Source organism: Callithrix jacchus, chromosome X (genome assembly GCF_049354715.1).
Source record: "Callithrix jacchus isolate 240 chromosome X, calJac240_pri, whole genome shotgun sequence".
NCBI lineage: Eukaryota > Metazoa > Chordata > Mammalia > Primates > Cebidae > Callithrix > Callithrix jacchus.
Window position 1 is genome coordinate 61,684,247 of NC_133524.1, and position 20,905 is coordinate 61,705,151.

The following is a 20,905-nucleotide window of genomic DNA, read 5'->3' on the forward strand; positions in this document are numbered from 1 at the left end:
AGGACAAAAACCATATGATCATTTCAATAGATGAAGAAAAGGCATTTGACAAAATTCAATATCCCTTAATGATAAAAACAACACATTGTGTATAGAAAGTATTTATCTTACTAAAAATAAAAGCCACATATGACAAACCCACAGCTGACACCATATTGAACAGGGAAATGTTGGAAGTTTTTCCCTTAAGATCTGGAACAAGACAATAATGCCTACTTTTACCACTTCTATTCTACTTAGTATTTGAATTTCTAGCCACAGTAATTAGACAAGAGAAAGAAATGAAAGTTACGCAAATTGAAAACGAGGAAGTTAAACTGTCCCTGGTTGCAGATGACATGAGTGTATACAGTTGGCCCTGGAACAATACCAAGGTTCGAAGTGTCAAACCCGGCCAGGTGCGGTGGCTCATGCCTGCAATCCCAGCACTTTGGGAGGTCAAGGCAAGGGGATCATGAGGTCAGGACATGGAGACCATCCTGGCCAACATGGTGAAACCCCATCTCTACTAAAAATACAAAAATTAGCTGGGCATAGCTACTTGGGAGGTTGAGGCAGAAGAATCACTTGAACCAGGGAGTTGGATGCTGCAGTGAGCTGAGATCTCGCCACTGCACTCCAGTCTGGTGGCAGAGCAAGACTTTGTCTCAAAAAACAATAAATAAATAAATATAATAAAATAATAAAAAAGACTGTCAAACCCTTGCACATTGGAAAATCAATGTATAAGTTTGTACTTACCAAAAATTTAACTACTAGTAGCCAACTGTTGACCAGAAGCCTGATCAATATAACATAAATCATTAACACCTATTTCATAGGTTATATGTATTATATACAGTATTCTTATAAGTTAAGCTAAAGAAAAGAAAATATTATTAAGAAAATTATAAGAAAGAGAAAATGTATCTACTATTAATTAAGTGGACGTGGATCATCATAAACATCTACATCTTTGTCATCTTCATGTTGAATAGACAGAAGAAGAGGAAAAGGGTTGGTCTTGTTGACTCAGTGGTTGCAGAGGTGAAAGAAAATCTACATAAAAATGGACTCACACGTTTGAAATCTGTGTTAAGAGTCCACTGTATATAGAAAACCCAAAGACTCCACCAAAAAAACTGCTAGAGCTAATAAACAAATTTAGTAAAGTTGCAACATACATAAATCAACAGCATTTTTACATATCAATAGTAAACTATCTGAAAAAGAACTCAAGAAGACAGTTCCACTTACAATCATTACAAAAAATATATACTTAGGAATAAATCTAACCAAGGAGGTGAAAGACCTTCACACTGAAAATTATAAAACATTGATGAAAGAAATTGAAGATGACACAAATAAACAGAAGGATATCCCATCTATATGGACTGGAAGAATTAATATTGTTAAAGTGTCTACACTACCAAAGCAATCTGCAGATTCAGTGTAATCTCTAAGAAAATACCAATGACATTCCTAACAGAAATAGAAAAAAGAATCCTAAAATTCATATGGAACCACAAAAGATCCTGAACAGCTGATGCAATCTTGTGCAAAAAAAAAAAAAAAAAAAAAAAAAAAGCTGGAGACATCACACTATCTGACTTCAAAATGTACTACAAAACCATAGTAGCCAAAACAGCATGATACTAATCTAAAAAAAAAAAGACACATAGACCAATGGAATAGAAGAGAGAGCCCAGAAAGAAAAATGCATATACATGCAAAGGTGTGAAGAACAAACATTGGGGAAAATACAACTTTCTGTAAATGGTGCTGGAAAAAAATGGATACCCATCTGCAAAAGAATGAAACTAGATACCTATCTCTTGTTGCATACAAAAATCAACTCAAAATGGACTAAAAAGTTAAATGAAAGACCCAAAGCTATGAAACTACTAGAAGAAAACAGGGAAAATACTTCATAATATTGGACTGAGCAACAATTTTTTGGCTATGTCTCTAAAAGCAAAGGTAACAAAAGCAGAAGTAGACAAATGGGATTATATCAAACTGAAAAGCTTCTGCTGCACAGTAAAGGAAACGATCAACAAGGTGAAGTCGGTGGAAATGTAAATTTGTACATTCATTATGAAAAACAGCATGGAGTTCCTAAAAAAAGTAAAAATAGAACTGTCCTATGATATAGCTAGCAATACCACTACTGGGTATATATCCAAAGAAAATGAAGTCATTGTATTGAAGAGATATGTGCACTCCCATATTTATTGCAGCACTATTCACAATAGCCAAGATACTAAATCAACCTGAGTGTCCATAAACGGATGGATTGAGAAGGAAAATGTGGTAAGTATACATGAGAAAATACTATTTTAGCAACAAAAAAGAAAGCAATGCTGTAATTCACAGCAACACAGATGAGAACATTATGTTAACTGAAATAAGCCAGACACAGAAAGACAAACAGCATAATCACTCTGTACTCCGTATGTAGTACGACTATTGTGTCAATTAAAATTTTAAATGTAATAATAGCAAAAATTAAAATGTACATTCAACTAACTGAAAACAGAAGATAAAATCCTAAAATATGAAAAAGGAAATTTGTGAAAAACCTACAGCTAACATCAATACTCAATAGTGAAAGACTTTACCCCTAAAATCAGGAACAAGACACAGATGCCTCCTTTCACTTCTTTTACTCAACATTGTACTGGAAGTTCTAGCCGGGCAATTAGGCAAGGAAATGAAAGACATCCAAATTGCAAAGGAAGAAATAAAACTCTCTATTCAGAGATGACACGATCTTATATTTATAAAATCCTGAAGAATCCACAAAATAAGCTATTAGAGCTAATAAATTTATTTAGTTCTGTTTTATACTCTTTGTGAGTGCTTCAGCCGCAGAAGCTTTGGAAAAATATAGAAAACATTACCAGCACTTCTTGGTTTCCCTCATTTTTCTTTTTTCGGGGAAGGGACAAAAAACTAGAAGAAGATACAAAGGAAGAGTAAATGAATCAAACAAACTTTATCTTGACTGTTTGTATTTCTATAAATCAACTATAATTTCTTATTCATTTCCCTAAGCAGGCAACAGAAAAGCCCTGAAAACCAATAGGAGTTGGGCTCTTGTTTTCAGAGGCAGCAAAAAATGGCTGATATGAGGACAGAATGTCCTATTCCATACCCAGGCTTGTACAGATGGTGGCAGCTATCCAAGGAGAAGCAAAGAGGCCGAGACCCTAGAACCTGCTATACAAAAGGAGGGAAAAACTTAAGAACTTACTGAATGTTGTAGGGCACAGTACTAGGATTGAGCACCCCATACATAGTGAAGCCTTTATAGAGAGGGTTCCTGAAGTCTGATTTCCTCTGAACCAAGAAAGGCCACACAGAATGTGTTTTCTCATAGATTCTGTTAGAAAAGAAAAACAAGCCAAAAAATTAAAAGCAGCAAGCAAGCAATCTCAATAGTCCTGTTGAACATGATAAGCAGCAAATTTTACTAATAAGTAACCCAACTCAAGAAAGGAGGACAGGATATGACAGAAGAAAAATAAGTGGCTAATAAGTGTTGATGGAGTAACAAATTATCTGGGCTTCAATTTATCTATCTTTAAAATAAATCAGAGGTTAGAAAGAGTTCCATATTGGAGAACAGGAGATTCTAAGTCCAATTTCTGCTGTGGAATAGCTGTGTGATTTTAAGAAAATCCCGAGCTTTCTCTGGGCCTGTTTCCTCATCGTTAAATGTGACCTCTAAGTTACATTCCAAATCAAGGATTTTATGAACTAATGACTTTTCTGGTTTTAAAAATTTTTGAATTGCTTTTGAAAGTCTGGTAAGTTAACAGATAGGTCCTATGGAGTGATTATCTGGCTCTTCTATATTTTATTTATTTAAAGCCAGCTTCTGGCTTTAAATAAATAAAACCTCCCTTCAGAAGGTTTAAGACAGTGACAGAGAATTGGAAATTTATAATAGAAAATATCCATGAGTTCTCCCAGGTGGGCAACTAAAGATTATGGCATTTATATTACAAAACTGATTCTTATTGAGTTGAGACCATGGGGAGCCTACTCAACCAGCAAGCAAGTCCCTTAGTTAACACCTCAAAATACATGGGATCCACTGGTTCCCAATGTGAGCTGCTGTGTAACCATTCATGAGAACGTCATTTGCACACACACCATGTCGAAGAAAGCTAAAGGAGAACTGAAGAGTGGTACAAGTAGTAAGACCTAAAATTGTTGTCCTGTAACTTATACAACTGTCAGAGTATTTCAGTGAGGCCAACGGCCCTGTATATCTGTCTGTTTCATCTGCTATTGGTTTATAACATGAAAAGAAAAATACTGCACTGGTAAGGTAACTAATTTGTTGAGCATTTACTACGTGTTCAAACACTATTCCGGACCCATTACCTAAAATACCTCCTTAAATTTTCCCAGTGAAATCTTGTGAGATAGATATTTTAGCCCAAAATTACTAATGAGAAAATGAGACTATTAATTTGCTCAAGGTCACATAGCTAGTAGGTGACAGAGCCAAAGTTTGAACCCAAGTCTGCCTGACTCAAAACCCATGCTTTTCCATTCATGAATAAATGACACTTCTGCTTATTTTAAGTAGTCACTACTTTAAAATACATTAAAATGTTTAATTGTTGTAGTTTTTAAATGAATATTCATATTTGTATGAAAAATACTACATGTATTGACCTGATATTAAGAGAAGAAAAAAGATTATGGAAAAGATCCTGAGTTTTAATGCCTAGGGAAATAACTTAAAGACATAATGAAAATCTTAAAAGTACTTGGGGAGTAAGTGACAAAGGTCTAGTTGTGAAGAGAGAGAGAGAAACATGCATGGCAGCAAGAGAGAAACTACCAAGTAAGTACAAATGTTAAAACAGAAAGACTTATTATTGTTCTCTATGTTGACAGGAAAACTAAATCACAGAGAAGTAATCTCATCCTGGCTATGCTATAAAGGGGCCTGAGAGTTGGGCTAACTGCTAACTCAGCCAACAGCTGTGAAATAGGAGTGAGTTGTGAAACAGCTACTTTCCTATTTCTTTTACTCTGTCTCTAAAATAAGGAAAACACTGTTCATAGCTCTCTCTTGTCAATTTCAAAAAGTACTTATGTCTCATATATTGTGAGGATGTTAGTTTAAGTAAGGGGTGCAAACTCAACTACCTACTAGAACTAGGGAGATAACATTAGAAATGGGCTAACAATAAACTATAGAGAATGATAAGAACTGCAGTCAACAAGAGTAAACTTGCCTCATCCAAATGGAACAGCTACTATTCAGCTCTAGCTTATTATTATCATGAGAAAATACCATCTAGTGTTGCCAGAGCTCCTGAGTTTTCAGAATAGTTAGGAAAAACATCCTAAAATAATTGAATTTAATGTGAAATCTCCTGATATTTAAATGTTGGCAACTAGGAATAAGAATGACACAATGCACTCTGGAGACTCGGGGGGAATGGGTGGGAAGCGGTTGAGGGATAAAAGACTACAAATTGGGTTCACTGTTCAGGAGATGGGTCACATAGCTGAATTGGAAATTTATAATAGAAAATATCCATGAGTTCTCCCAGGTGGGCAACTAAAGATTATGGCATTTATATTACAAAACTGATTCTTATTGAGTTGAGACCATGGGGAGCCTACTCAACCAGCAAGCAAGTCCCTTAGTTAACACCTCAAAATACATGGGATCCACTGGTTCACAAAGTCTCACAAATCACCACTGAAGAACTTACTCATGTAACCAAATACCATCTGTTCCCCAAAAAGCTACATAAATAAACAAAAATGTTGGCAACTAATTAGGAGTTTTTAAAAAAATACTCCACACACTAAACAAACCATGCTTGTTGGGTTGGGTTCGGTCTATGAGCTGCTAGTTTGTGATCCCTAATATGAGTGAGAAGTAGATAATGACTACTCATACCTGCACAGCAATTAATTATCTGCAAAGGCATTGTATATCCATTATTTTACTGGCTCATGATTGCTCTAAAAAGTAGGCATTATTATCCCTATTTTACAAATAAGAAATCTCATGGTTCTGAAAGATCTCTGCTGCAAACACTGAGTGCTTTCTGCTTCAAAAGTTTTATATTATTGTGATCTCCTCCCCTTTCTTGACTACTATGCCAAATTCAGGGTGGTAGGTACATTCTTTTTTGCACTGACCCCCTTCTGCCTATTTACTGTTTTCTCACAAAGTAAATTCACCTTAGATCTTCCCGATCCTTCTGGCAGTTTCCAAGGAAGTTTCCAAACTGGCAGGAGAAAACATGGTCATGGATCTCCAGCAGGAAGTTTTCATTAAACTCAAAGGCACAGGGAAACTGTTCCATTAATTGCCAAATACAGTCTAGGAACTGAGTGAAGACGGGGGACACTTCTTTAGAGTCTCCATCGAGGTGGCCACACCTGAGAGATGCAAATAAAGGTAAAGAAAGACACTAGTTAGCATCAAGGATTACACTGTTGGGAGTAGGCTGTAACAAGGTCATCTTTTGTCCCTGTTGGCAGTGGCAAGGAAACACCTCATACCAAAATGCCAGCCAGAATCTCAAAGCTAGTTAATCCCAGCAAACCTCTTAGCTGCTGGTGTCCTGTACTATCATCCAGACTGTAAGCCCTTTGGTCATCTCATCTATTTTCTTTTTCACCCTCTTTCCAATAGAACTTTCTGCAATGATGGAAAATTTCTACAGTCGTGCTGTCCAATATAGCAGCCGCTAACTGTTAAGCATTTGAAATGTGGATAGTGTGGCTGACTGGCTTTTTAATTGTATTTAATTTTAATTTAATTTAAATAGCTACATTTAGCTCTGTCTGAGCAATGATCTCATCTATATTGTTTACTGCATAGTGCCTGGCACAAAATAGGTATTTAAGAAACCCCCTTTATTAAGTGCATGAATGAAACCTCATCCCAGAACTGTTTAATGTTTCCTCCTCATAATGCTCTCTTTACCAACCCTATCAACCACTGAAAACACTATTCCACTGGAAACCAACATGGCACCCTCAGTTTCTATACTGCAGGTTCTCTACCTTCTGATATAATTACAGCATGGCTCACAAGGATACCACCTTTCCTTGGGGTCAAAATAAAATGGAGAATGCTGATCATTCCACTTTCCACATACCATAATACTAAAACAAAGCAGAGGTGGGTTTAGCTTTCTCCTTGCACCTTCTGCTTCTTAGAAGCACCTTGCTGCTTCTAAGTTATTATTTTTAGGCCCTTAAAAACACTTCCTTTATGGGGCTTGCTATTAGCTTATTTACCTTCTCCTTCCTCAATTATGTTTTCTGGAATCCCTGAGTCACTTCTCTACATTCTCTGAACAATCTGACGGTCTTAAGCTTTGGTGTTGATGTAGATGACTTACATTAGCTCAACAGATTCCTTAACTAACACAAATCAAATTACCTTCACTGATCTTTACCTCTACTCCACCCTTTTGAATCCACTGGCCACAGGCTGGCTAGTAGCTTTTACTCCATCTTTGAAATCTTAATCACAGTATCCCATTCTGAACACCTTATATTATATTCCCAAAAGCTGCTCATCTTCTTAACTCCTTCAGGCCTTATTTCAGGATATCTCCACATGCCAGATTCCTACTGGTTTCTCTTTTTCCTTATCAAGCCTAAATTCCATGATCTCCCCTATTAACTACTCTCTCCCCATTTTTTTCAACTTTCTAATCTTTCTTGTCATTATTTTCCTTCTAAATACAACCACAGATCAGCCTTAAAAGCTCTGTTCTCTGCTTCTAATAATCCTAATAATGCTCAAGAAATTATAAAATCGTACAATTCACACCATTCAAAATTAGACTCGATATTCAGCTGCATCTTAACTGCTCTCAAATAATCTTCATGTAGGTTCTTAACACCATTTTCTCATTACCTTTACAGCTCTTACAAATTTTAAACTTCCTTCTCAAACCCCGAATCAATTTAATATCTTCCTTCACTCCAGTGTCACTGAAAAATATCAAGGCCATTAAATAGAAAAAAGAAGTCTAACTTCTGCCTCTAATAAGCATATATAGCACCTTCTCTGCCTGTCTTTTCACCTAATCTCCATGGAAAAGCTGTTCTTCATTATAGCTCAGGCTAATCTTTCATTTGGACTGGAATTTTCACCCGTTTGCCCAGAAGGCTTACTCTACCAAAAACCCACTTTTTCTTTCATATCTTCAACCTTATCACCTTATCTTCTTTAATGTTTCTTTCTTCTCATCATAAGAAACTGCTCAAATCTCCTGTCTTGAAATATACTTCCTCAAACCCAAATCCCACCCCTTCTCTTTTACCCACTTCAGAGCCAAGGTTCTTTGAAAGAGATTTATATACTCACATTCCACTTCCTCATCCCTCACTCATGCCTCCATTCACAACCATTTGGCTTCTGCTTTCACCACTTTACTCAACCAGTTATCACTAAAGATCATTAAAACCTGCATATTGCCGAAGTCGATTCTTGGGTTATTCTGAGGCATATGACACTGCTGTCTACTCTCTTGAGATTCTCCTCTCTTATGTTTTTTCTTTCCTATCCTTCGATTTATTCTTACCTCACTAACCACCCTTTCACAGCAACCTTCATGAACTTCTTTCTTCACTAGACTTTCAGGTGTCAGTATTATCCAAGGCTGTGTGCCACCCCTTGGCTCTTCTTCCTCTATATACAATTTTTTTAGTTACCTTATCTGAATCCATGGTTTAAACCACCAATTATAAGCAGATTACTCCCTCTATACCACCTCTCTACCCAATCCAGAACTAGTGAGCTCCAGATTACTACTGAATAGTCTCCCTACTGGATATCTTCTCTTGGATGCCCCATGCCAATTAAGTCCCAAACTGAAGCTATCTTTCCAAACCTTCCCTGTATTATCCTGTATCCTCTATCTCAATAAACCCAGTTACCTACGGCAGAAACCTTTGAGTTTAACTAGACTTTTTCTCCCATCTTCTGGTGAGTCCTACTTCCTGAATACCTTTGTATCTATCCCATTGCATCTGTCTTTTTTTCAGGCCCTCATCAATTCTGAGAGCCTACTAATTCAGCCCTTTGTCACCAATTTCAATCTTCCACATGATGTCACAGAGATATTTGTAAAATATAGATCTGAACATCATGTCACTGCCTTGTTCAAAGTCCTCCAATATAGCTTTACTATGTACACAAAACACTCAATCTTTTAGCTTTAAAAAACAAACAAACAGGGCTTTATATGATCTTCTCCTCACTGGCTCCACTTCCCTGGCCTCATTTCCTCTATTCTCCCTACACATCCTTTGACCCAGCCACACTGAATTGCTTGTAGCTCCTCAAATAAATGATCCTGTTTAATGTCTTTATGGTTTCAAATACATCAGTGCTAGAATGCTTTCTCCCTTTCTAAATAACATCTACTCATACTTTAAATCTCAGTTAAAATGTCACCTATTCCAAGAAGCCTTCTTTGCCCCAGAATGGGTAAAGTTCCTTTGTTTATGTTTCCCTCTTTCTTAAGCACTTATCATACTACACTGTCATCACTGATTTTTCTTTTCTTTAATAGAAGAGATAGGAACTATATCTGATTCAACTCAATTTCCTCAATACCTAACATAATGACTGCGACAATGTTTGTGGGTGAAGGAAAAATAAATAAATAGACCCAAATAGCTACAGAGTAGAAACCAAATGAAATTAAATTAATGCATATCAATGGGGGAAAATAAGACCTGAATTATTATAATCTCATTAGGGTAAAACTCAATTTCTTTTTTTTTTTTTTGAGATAGAGTTTCGCTCTTGTCACCCAGGCTGTAGTGCAAAGGCGTGGACTCAGCTCACTGCAACTTCTGCCTCCTGGGTTCACGCAATTCACCTACCTCAGCCTCCTGAGGAACTGGGATTATGGATGCCTGCCACCATGCCTGGCTAATGTTTGTATTATAAGTAGAGACGGGGTTTCACCATGTTGGCCAGGTTGGTCTGAAACTCCTGACCTCAGGTGATTCATCCATGTTAGCCCCCCAAAGTTCTGGGATTACAGGTGTGAGCCACTGCGTCTGGCCAAAACTCAAATTTTATTTGTCTTTGGAATCAGCTTAGTGTCTGATATAATATACAGCACATTGTTAGGCATTTGTCAAATATTTATTGATTGTCCTGATAAGATAGGTAAAGCCTTAATGAGGCTGTTTGGTTTATAGCAGATAACAGATAAATATAAACTCTTGTCCTCACTCCTTAAAAAAGAACAAACCTCCAACTGTCTTTTTTCTTACAAAAGGTTGAAAGGTGCATTGTCTTGATATTAGTCCCTCTATCTGAATGACCTCTTCATTCCCTTGTTCTTCCTATTAAATTTCTATTCATTTCCAAAAATTCATCCTAAATGCTATATACTCCTGGAAGCCTACCCTGACCTCTTCATGCAAAGTTAAGCACTTTTCCTTCTGTAGCCTGTGATGACTTGTTCTTCCTTGAAATACTTAAGAATTTGATATAGTTACTGGTACTCCTTGAAAGCAGAGATAGTATTCTGCTTACCTTTGTCACATTAGTACACTAGCATATTATCTAGAATACTTGTTTCTTGATGAAAAGTGATTTATGCCATGTTCAACTTCCTGTTGCTTTCTCTACATGTACATTCTGGGGTTTTTATATACTTTACCCTAATGAATTATCCTCAGCCCCTTCCATCAAAAAGAGTATATTTTTACCTTTGGGAAAATTTGTGGCCCATGGATATCCATTCCTTCTCTATCAAGATCTTCATTTTATACAAAAGAAAGAGTTTGTATTAGGAAAATCATAAAATGAATTAACCATATATACAAGAATGTCAAAACACTTTGCTGAATGATTGAACCGATCATAAAAAAGTTATTTCCTAAATGATAATGAAGTAACTTAGACTTCATTCATAGGCCTATATAGGGTACCTTCAGATTTCAGATGCTCTCAGACATATCCAGAGTCAAATTTCCTTTGGCTTTCACATGATGTGTGACAAGCCACTGAGCCAGAACTAAATGCAATCCTGATAAGCATGATATTAAACTCAACCTTTGAAAAACAGAAATCCAAAGGCAGCTCTTAGCTTTATACCAGTAACAAAACCATTTTTAACCATTTTAAAAAAATTCCAGCCAGGTATGCACTTCAGAAGGCCATGGAAGGCAGATCAAATGAGGCCAAGAATTCAAGACCAGTCTGGCCAACATGGTGAAACCAGCTCTGTAACAAAAATACAAAAATTAGCCGAGTGTGGTAGTGCACATCTGCAATCCCAGCTACTTGGGAGGCTATGGCATAAGAATGACTTGAACTCAGGAGGCGGAGTTTGCAGTGAGCCAGGATCGTGCCACTGTAATCCAGCCTGGGTGGCAGACCAATGCTCCATCTCAACAAAAACAAAAAAGCTTTCCAAGAAATGAGAATAAACCACTATGGTGAGTTCTGTTTCTTAGAAAGATCAACTAAGAGGCCTTAAATTCAGATTTAGCACTAAAAAACAATCATGAGTCAAGACATTCAAACAGCTGACATGTTAAAAATGATGAGCCCCTTGGACAACCTATTTAATAGTCATCCATTCAGTTTTGCAAACTTTTTTGAGGTTTTCCTACTCTGTACAGTAGCCTATTACATAAAATTTACCTTCTGATAGGTAAGAAATATGGTGAACATACAAAAGAAAGTATACAGATAGTACATACCTAAATTTAAAGAAAAGAAGCTAAATTGGAAAAAAAAGCTATTTTTTTAGATGTAGAGCTAATTCTGGCAAAAAGAAATGTTCGAGAATTTTTTTTTTATTTTGTTGCAATCTACCACTTACACAAAGTAAAATATAGTAGCGTGCTCTCTTACCATGAGTCCTTTGAATGTCCTATAAAATGGATCTAGGAGGATGCTGGCCACTGAGCAGACTTGTGCTGTGCGGTCCCACCCATCAGAACAATGAACTAAGACACTGGCCTTTTCTACCTTCACTGCCTGTGAAAACAAGAAGCAAAAAAGTACCATAAGCAACCCTTGCATAGCTTGTTGAGTTAAAGAGTTACCAAATATAGCCCCTACAGCACAGAGAACCTGGTCTTACTGGGCTACATTAATTTTTTCTTATAATGATAGCATCCTCTATGGGGAATGAAAAGGAAAATAATGGACTGAAAGAGAAAGAAAGCTTACCAAATAGGAAAAAAGTATCAAAACTAACCCATAACATAGGGCAAAAAGAAAGACGAGGGGAGTTCTAAAATCACAAAACTTCTGAAGAAAACAAGGATCAATTCTCAGAGGAATAGGTAAATAGGAGGAAGAATTCACACTCAAAAACACAGACAGCTCTGCATTCTAGTTCCAGATCTGAAAAACAATCTCCTCTAGCTGTTTTAGTCTTACTAACACAAATGCTTCCAAATTAAGATGGAGGTGCTTGCTGTCTTAGGTCGCTTTAAAAAGTGATTGCATAAATACAATCAGAATGATGTAAAAATCTGGGCAGTTATTCAACCTGAGAAATTTTGGCAATGGTACATATTGGTCATTCACTTATTCATTCTAACAATTTTGTACCTCTATGAGGCAGGTATTAGAAATACAAAGATAAGACTCAGTTTCTGCTTTCAAGGAAACCACAAACTAGTCAGGGTGACCAAAGATAAATAAATAATTAAAACACAATGGAAAAACTACTGCTAACATAAAGGAATGTGTAGTAATGATATTTTTCTGGAGCCAGGGAAGCTTGAACCTTGAAGAAAGAGTAGGATTTCCTTAGGTAAAAAAAGACATTAATTCACCCCTTCATTCACCCACACACCTAGCCAACAATTACTGAGAAACTGTACAAGAGGTACTATGATGTGCACTGGGAATACAAAAGAGACAAACACTTAAATGCATGACTACAATCCAATGAAAAATAAAAGGTAAACATCCATGCCAGGTATAACAAAGGCACAAAAGATAACCAAGGAGGAGGAGACAACTAAAGTAGGTCATGAAAGATGAATAGAAATTTACTGAATGGACCAGGAGGAAAGGAGATTCCAGGAAGGAGAATGATGTAACAGTATGTACATTGCAAGGAGGAGTGATGGCATAGAGCCTTAATGGCTCAGGCTAGGCGGGAAGTAAGGGAATAAGGAGAGATAGAGACGGCTAGGAGGGTAAGGGACAGACCAATCAAGTATACATTTTATTTTATGGCAACAGGGAGTTGAAAGCAGAGAAGTGCCATAATCAGATGTATATCTTTGAAAGACAGCTGTGATGGCAGCAGAGAATGGATGGAGAGGACATGAGTTTGGTTGTAGGAAGACCAGTTAGGGAGCTACTAAAATTGTGAAAGTCCATATAGGCCTGAGGTAAGGTAGTAGCAGTGGGGCTGAAAAGCAGAAGAGGGATTTTAAGTATGAACATTTTAACAGGACAGTGAGAGACTAGACATGGGATGAAGGAGAAGGAAAAGTCAAGGATAACTCTAAAATGTGTGGTTTAGCAACCAGGTGGAAGGTAGTGACATTAGACTAAATAATAAACACAAAAGCAAGTTTTAGGTAGTAGTGGGGGTACGTAAGATTTCTGTTTTGGCCATGATGAGTTTGAGGCAGTTCAGAGACATCTTTTGGAAAGTCCAGCAGGAGAACTGGATATGTGGCTTTGAAGTACAGGAGAGGGAAAGATCTAAGCCAGAGTATAGATTTCACCACTATCTGAATAGAGATAGTGTATACACTGTGTGCATAGTTGACGCTATCCAGGCAGAGACCAAATGTGACAAAAGAAAAGACCTTAAAAAGCAATGACTCCTATAATAATCCACCTTCCAGTAGAAGAAGGTGGATTATTACAGTCAGACTGTTTAAAAAAAAAAAGCCTAAAAGGTAGAAAGAGAGCCAAGAGGGAGTAGTTGGATAAAAGTCAACACCACAAAAAGGGTTCAAAGTGAAAAGGAGTGAACAGTGCCAAATGCAGCAGAGAAGTTAAAATAGAGTGAAGACTAAAAAGTGACTCTTAGATTTTACAAGTCGAAGGTCATAAGACCTCTGCAAGAGCAACAGTAATTGTATGAAAATAGTATCACAGTGGACTGAAAGGTGAAGGAAGATGAATTACTAATAGGAAAAATCGACTACTTTTCAGAAGGCTCTAACCAAGAGGAAAGAGGGCAGTAGCTAGAAGAAGATTTAAAAAGTACTTTTTCTTTAGGAATCAGAAAATATTTGAGCATAGTACTGAAGAAGCCAGTAGAAAAGAACAGATTGAAAATGCAGGACAAAGAGGTTTAACTGATAGAGTTGGTTCCTTAAAGTAGGAAGAGATGGAATTTCGAATATAGGTAGAGTGAGTATCCTTACACAGAAGATGGGGCACCATATCCTCTGGGATAGCAAAGAAGTTGGTAAGGATAATAGTGAGAAGAAGAGGTATCATATACATTTTTTCATAAAGAAGGACACGTTTCAATATGTGCTTATAGAGAGGGGAGTTACCATGGTGTAGCCAGTTTGAAAGTAAGGTACAAGGAATATCTGCCTGGTGAAACAGAACTGGGAGCTAACCAGGCACACATAAAATAACTGTTCCGTGGCCCTGTGACTACAGGACCACAGCTATGACTATAAGGCATAAACCTATGATAGTACCAACTAACATGTCTATGGGATTTATTTATTTGCAGCGATGCTTAGAGGTCAGGTTGTAAGAGCAGAGAATGTCTGTGGCTAGCAGGGCAGGTAGAGTAGAAGGATAAGGACAAGGTAGAATGGATGAAGTGCTACACCACCAGGTCTTGGTATATAGGGAAGAAAGAAGAAGTTTGGGAAAAGAGGAGTTAAAAGTGCAGAGGTTTCCATGACAGAGAAGAACTATGCTAGCTGGATTAAGGATGTGATAGCTGGAATTATAAAAGTTCAAAGAACTGTTAAGTACAGAATGTTTGATAAGTTGTACATTGACATTCAAATTTCTTCAGATGAGGGGAAGAACCAGGACAGAAAAGAAGGTAGCAAGGCTGTTCCCAACATCCTTAACGGAAAAGGAAGAGTAACTAGGAGGTGTAGAGGGTAGTATAGCTAAATCAAATAGATCTGAAAGGAGGAGGGGCTTTTGTAAGGAGCAAGAAGAATAGTGAAACTGCCCTGGGCCGTGTGGATCATATGATTTGGGAGAATGAGTAATCTTTGTAATAGGGGTACAAGAAAAAATGATATTCCTAGAAAGGTAGTCGGGTTGCAGGTAGAAAAGGAGTTAAAGAGATGTGGAAAAAAGCTTTTCAACTTTTTAACTTCTCAATTCAGCAGACACCTCAAGTAGTAGCAGAGCATGACAGTAGCAACCACGTTCTTTGTTTAGGGCTCCAAATGGAGTCAAAAGTCACTGGTGGACAGAAAAAGATGGCAGATTTCACTAATGATTAAAGAAATACAAATTAAAATAATCTAAAATTTATCTATCACATTAGCAAAGAGCAAAAAGATTGATTTAACCATTGCTGCCAAAATGGAAAAATAGGCACTTTTGGTAGGAATAGAAACTGGTACTATCTATTTGGAGGGCAATTTGGCCACATCTATTAAAATTTGAAACATTCATACTTTGACTCCAAAAATTCATTTCTATAAAGATATATGTTTAAAGGTATTTGGTGCAGCAATATCTGCATTAGTGAAAAATTAGGAACAAGTACATTTTCCATCAGGGGACTAAATTTTCCAACAGGGTACTAAGGTAAATTACCACAATGGAATATAACATAGTTGCTGAAAAGAATGATGTAGGACTGACTGAACTATCTTTAAAAATGCTCATTAAACAGTAAGTACAAAAAGTCGATTAAAAAACAGTATGGGCCGGGCATGGTGGCTCACGCCTATAATCCCAGCACTTTGGGAGGCCGAGGTGGGTGGATCACCTGAGGTCAGGAGTTCGAGATGAGCCTGGCCAACATGGCAAAAACCCGTGTCTACTAAAAACACAAAAATTAGCCAGGTGTGGTGGCACGCTCCTGTAATCCCAGCTACTTGGGAGGCTGAGGCAATAGAATCCCTTGAACCCGGGAGGCGGGGGTTGCAGTGAGCCAAGATCACGCCACTGAATTCCAGCGTGGGCAACAAGAACAAAACTCTGTCTCAAAAAGAAGAAAACAGTATGCACAGTATGAGCTCATTTTAAAAAGTATTAATATGTGTAACTCTATATGTTGAAAAACTAGAGCAGCAGCACTGTCCAATATGGTAGTCATTTGCCTATAGCTACTTAAATTTGAATTTGTTAAAACTAAATAAAATCATAAATTCAGTTCCTCATTCTCACTAGCCACATTTCAAGTGCTCAATTTCCGCATGTAGTGGGTATTGTATTAAATAGTACAGATACAGAACATTTCTATCATCACAAAAAGTTCAAATGAACAGTGCTGATTGAGGGGCATAAACATTAAACTACCATCAGTGATGTATGTATGTTGTGGGACAAACTATGGAGAATGTTTACATTTTATGATATATTTCTGAAATGTTTACTTCTTTGATAATGTACATACATTGCTTTTTTATGAGAAAATGGGTAAATAAAATAAACATTTGAAAAAGAAAGAGAGAGAAAAAGAAGTAACATAGTATGTTAGAGAAGCAAGAAGTCCACTACAGCCAAGTTGGGGCGAGACTGTGAAAGACTCTGAATGCCAAGCTTATGGGGTCTTATTGGCAATAGAATTGATAACCAATGGAGGATTTTGAGCTTAAAGTGACATGATCACACATGTTCAAGAAAAATAACTTTAGTAGCAATTTGGTTGCCAAACTAGAGAGTGACTACTAGAGACAAGTAAAACAGTTAAGAGGTTATTACACTGTGGGCAATGAATGGTGGCTATCTTACCTAGAGAAGTAGCAGTGGAGACTGAGAAGAAAATACAAATTTGAGGAACACTTTTTAAGCAGAACACATGGGATTCGGCAACAACCAGATGGAGAAGAAGGGGTAGAATTTAAGGTTAACTGAGGTTCTCAAGCCTGGGATACCTGATAGGTGGTAATAGAGATAGGGAACGCAGAAACACTGTGTGATCCAAGCCTATCTTTTTGGTCACTCGTTTTAATTCGACCAATATTTATAAGGCTGTACTGTCTCTCAAATCTCCCTCTCCTCCATCCTCACTATCTTGGGTCTAATAAATTTGGTTTCAGAAGGAACTATAGATATATTGATGTAAATCTATGAAAAAGGAATAGTACAAAGAATTGTTAGAAGAGTGGGCTTGAAACAACTGACAGGGTCACATAGTGAACATGAATAACAATGAAAAGTGCAGGCAACAAGACTAGGAAAGCAAAAAGGTAGGATATTAGCGTTTGGATATTTAAGGCAGTTAATTATATAAAATCTTCAAACCTTTTAAGCCAGAGGGTATATATAACATATATATAACATTGCCTTCAACTGAGAAAATTATATCAGATGGATGAAAAGTCAATATTGCCTTTACTTTTACCAAATAACAGGGTGGAATAAAGAGGGAGAGTTATCATGTAGGAATATATAAAAACCAAACGCTAAAATGAGAAAATATATACTGATTATTTTTATTTTTATTTATTTATTTTTTAAGAAAACAAACCACTTAACAAAAGCTACCAGGGCCTACGGTCCCAGAGATCAGAAAATAAATAATTCAGCATAAATACAGGGTGACAAAGCCTGACTAGGCTGCATTTACAGGCAGATCTACACAAAGGAGTTTAAAAAATAGGTCTTTGTATTCAAGAGTTCTGAAAACTCAAAGATATATAAGCTCTGCATTTATGTCACATTCACTCTTGTATTTGATACCTTAGAATCCACATAAAAATACATCACAGAATAACTGAACTAGAGATCAATTATTATCAATTATCAATTAGAGATTACCCAAGAGTTTTAATGTGAGGTTCAGGGGTCTGGGGACCCCCTGAAATTTAGGTTCATTTTCTGTATGCATCATCATATGTTCATTTCTCCAGTGGGGGAGACAGTTAATCATATTACTAAAGAATTATGTGGCCGCCTGAAAGTTACATCATTAGACTTTTGTTCAAACATGAGACACAGAGAAGAAAAGAGACTTGCCCAAGGGCACACAGTGAATTAGTAGCAGAGCTGAATCTAGAAACTACGTTTATTTTTAATATTCTTTCCACCATGGCACACTACTACTTCAAGATATCACATAATTCAAGTCAGTGCAAATTTTAAAAGTCCTGATTATTACCTTTGTAATGAAAATTCCAGCATCCATAATAGCTTTAATGTGTCTTAACCACCCTGAGCTCTCCAGGCCGCTAAGAAATTCACTCATTGTTGGAGTTTTCAATTCACATACTAAGGTAGAAAAGGAAGCAGACATTGAAATTCAAAATCAACTTAATTTATTAATTAAGAAAGGGGAGAAAGTGGATCTTCATATTTTAAGTGAGGAAGCTGAGGCAGAAAGGTTAAATGAGTAGTTAGAAACCACACAATGAGTTAGGGACAGAACTGAGTCTAAAGCCTACCAGATCTCCTAGCCTGGGCCTCTGCTTTATCATGCTATAGAACCCACTCTCAAGCCCTTAGAAATCTCTCAAGAAGAGAGCCAGAAGATTGAGTTAGCATCTACAGGAAGACACATCTCCTCTGATTAGAAAACATATTTGATCCCTATCCTAATCCCATCCACCTATGCTAACTCTGAAGGCCCTCAGCTTCTGTCTCTACTCCCACACCCCCGTCTACTCCCTGTAGCCCTGTTCTGGCAACAGGTTGAAAAAAAAATTACCAGTTAACTTTTGTGCACCTTGCAATGATTATCCAGCAGAGGTAAATCTTTTACCTTAAAAACCTATAAAGCAAAGTCCTCTGCCATAAAATATTCTGGGGCAAAAAAAAAAAAAAAGAAGAAGAAGAGACCTAAGGAAGAGGGACACTAATATTTTAAAAGAGATGCAGACTAAGCAGATGAGATCTGGCAATGGTGGTGTAAAGGAGAGGTCCTGGCAGACTACACCAGTACAAAATTGAAGAAAGGAGAGGAAGCATGGAGAGTTCACTAAAGAAGGCAGGTTTTCACTATCTCTGCCTAAGTTGGCATTCCACATCATGGAATTCTGGGTAGTAGTTTTAGAAGAAATGCTCTCTATATCCAAAAGTCTTGTAAGGCCCCAATCCCACCTTGCCCCCTTTCTGACCCTAATCATTTTGTAGTCAATAACAGATCACCAAAACTGTCTGATATCAACTTTATTCCTTTGAAGTCTAAATTCAACTTTATCAGCACAGTGATAAACTCAGACTAAATCCTGATAGCAAATTAAATAAGGTAATTTCTTACCTTGAGGATGATAAAATGAATCTCAATTTATAAAATACTTATGTTGGTTTGCCTATCAGTGAAAATCAACCTCTGTAATTCCATAGAGAGAAATAATTTTCATACCCACTAGACCCAGATGAACTTTATCGAATTATGAAACTGAACATCTTAGTCCCTTTTCCAGACCAACACTGCTATAATTTAGTACTATGTAAGCTAGATTCATACTATAGTTAAACGCTTAGCCACTTATTGACTCTGTTCACCTTCTTGCTTTTATATTTCACCCCAAATCAGGCATGCTTTCTACTTACATAATAATGCAAAGCTATGTAAGGCTTCTTGCCTAGCCAAGGCGAAATCTCTGTACCTTCCAAAAGTTTCTGCAGACTGCTCCGCATCACATGGATGTTCTCAATGCCCATGAATCTGAAGCGAATGTTGGCATAGTTGTCTTCATTTTCATACCCTTTCCCAGCTGCTCGGTTGGCCATGGCATTCAACTGCAATGGTGGAAGACATAATAGAGCAGATAGGCCAGATGATTAAAAAATGGAGTTCATCAATTTCAATGCCTCATTCTGAACAGTTTAAAATCCTACCCAATTAAAAAGAAGTTAAATCAGACAAGGTACACTCTGGAATGGAGAGAATTTCACTAGTTTTTACATCAAGTACCTTTAGTAACAGACTCGTATAGTGGAAAAATAAGGAGATACAGAGTTTTGTTTCATTATGAAAACCTTGCTTAAGAGATCAAGGACATGGCAGCTATGAGTATATCTGATCTGAAAAACTGAAATAATAATTTTGGGCTGCCTACTACAAATGTTTTCTCAGCTGAAAGGGTTTTATACTGAGAAACATGCAAAAGTTCAAAAATATTTATAACTGAGAAGCTCTAGAAAGAAGCCTAAGGACTTTAAAACCAATTAATTTCATTTATTTAAGAGACAGAGTCTCACTCTGTCATTAAGGCTGGAGTGCAGCAGCACAATCACAGAGTTAACTGCAGCCTCGAACTCCTGGGCTCAAGCAATCCTTCTGCCTCAGCCTCCTGAACAACTAAGACTACAGGCATGCATCACCACGCCTAATTTAAAAAAAAAAAGTTTCTTTTGTAAGGATGAAGTCTCTCTGTTCCCCAGGCTGGCCTTGAACTCCTGGACTCATGTAATCCTCTTGTCTTGGCCTCACAAAGTGCTGGGATTATAGCCATAAGCCACCACATACAGCCCAATTAGTTTTAAATAGCTATTCTAGAAAAATGCCTAAAATGTGACTGCATGAGATAAATGACATTTACTCACTGACAAAATTGAAATGGAGACACCACCAGTTGTTTTAATACTATGTTCAGTTTGTGGGAATCAGAGAATCTCTAGGTCATATGAAGAATGCTGGGTAGAGTAGGGAGTAAATGAGACTTGTGGAGATATGAATATAATAACTAGAAGGCAGCCAATGATAATTACTATAATAATATCTATGATAATGACCATCTTACTAATTAAGTGATTTTCTGTTATTTGGGCCTATTTTGTCATCTCCCAATATTGTGCATT

At 37.0% G+C, this 20,905-nt stretch overlaps 1 protein-coding gene and 1 long non-coding RNA gene across 4 annotated transcripts in view; one reads left to right on the plus strand and one right to left on the minus strand.

Moving 5' to 3' along the window:
- LOC144581023 (uncharacterized) overlaps nucleotides 1–20,905 on the plus strand; it is a 198,369-nt gene that overhangs the window by 161,996 nt on the left and 15,468 nt on the right. The gene's annotated exons all lie outside the window — the stretch shown is intronic.
- The window catches only part of MTMR8 (myotubularin related protein 8), a 167,586-nt gene that overhangs the window by 85,596 nt on the left and 61,085 nt on the right, over nucleotides 1–20,905 (minus strand). For all 3 annotated transcript variants that reach the window (XM_035289439.3, XM_035289437.3, XM_078362807.1), the window contains 6 exons: nucleotides 19,711–19,843; nucleotides 18,261–18,370; nucleotides 11,873–11,998; nucleotides 10,720–10,769; nucleotides 6,205–6,405; nucleotides 3,236–3,364 (listed from right to left, as the gene is read on the minus strand). In XM_035289439.3, coding sequence (XP_035145330.1) covers nucleotides 3,236–3,364; nucleotides 6,205–6,405; nucleotides 10,720–10,769; nucleotides 11,873–11,998; nucleotides 18,261–18,370; nucleotides 19,711–19,843 — 749 coding nt within the window. The remainder of the gene's footprint in view (nucleotides 1–3,235; nucleotides 3,365–6,204; nucleotides 6,406–10,719; nucleotides 10,770–11,872; nucleotides 11,999–18,260; nucleotides 18,371–19,710; nucleotides 19,844–20,905) is intronic.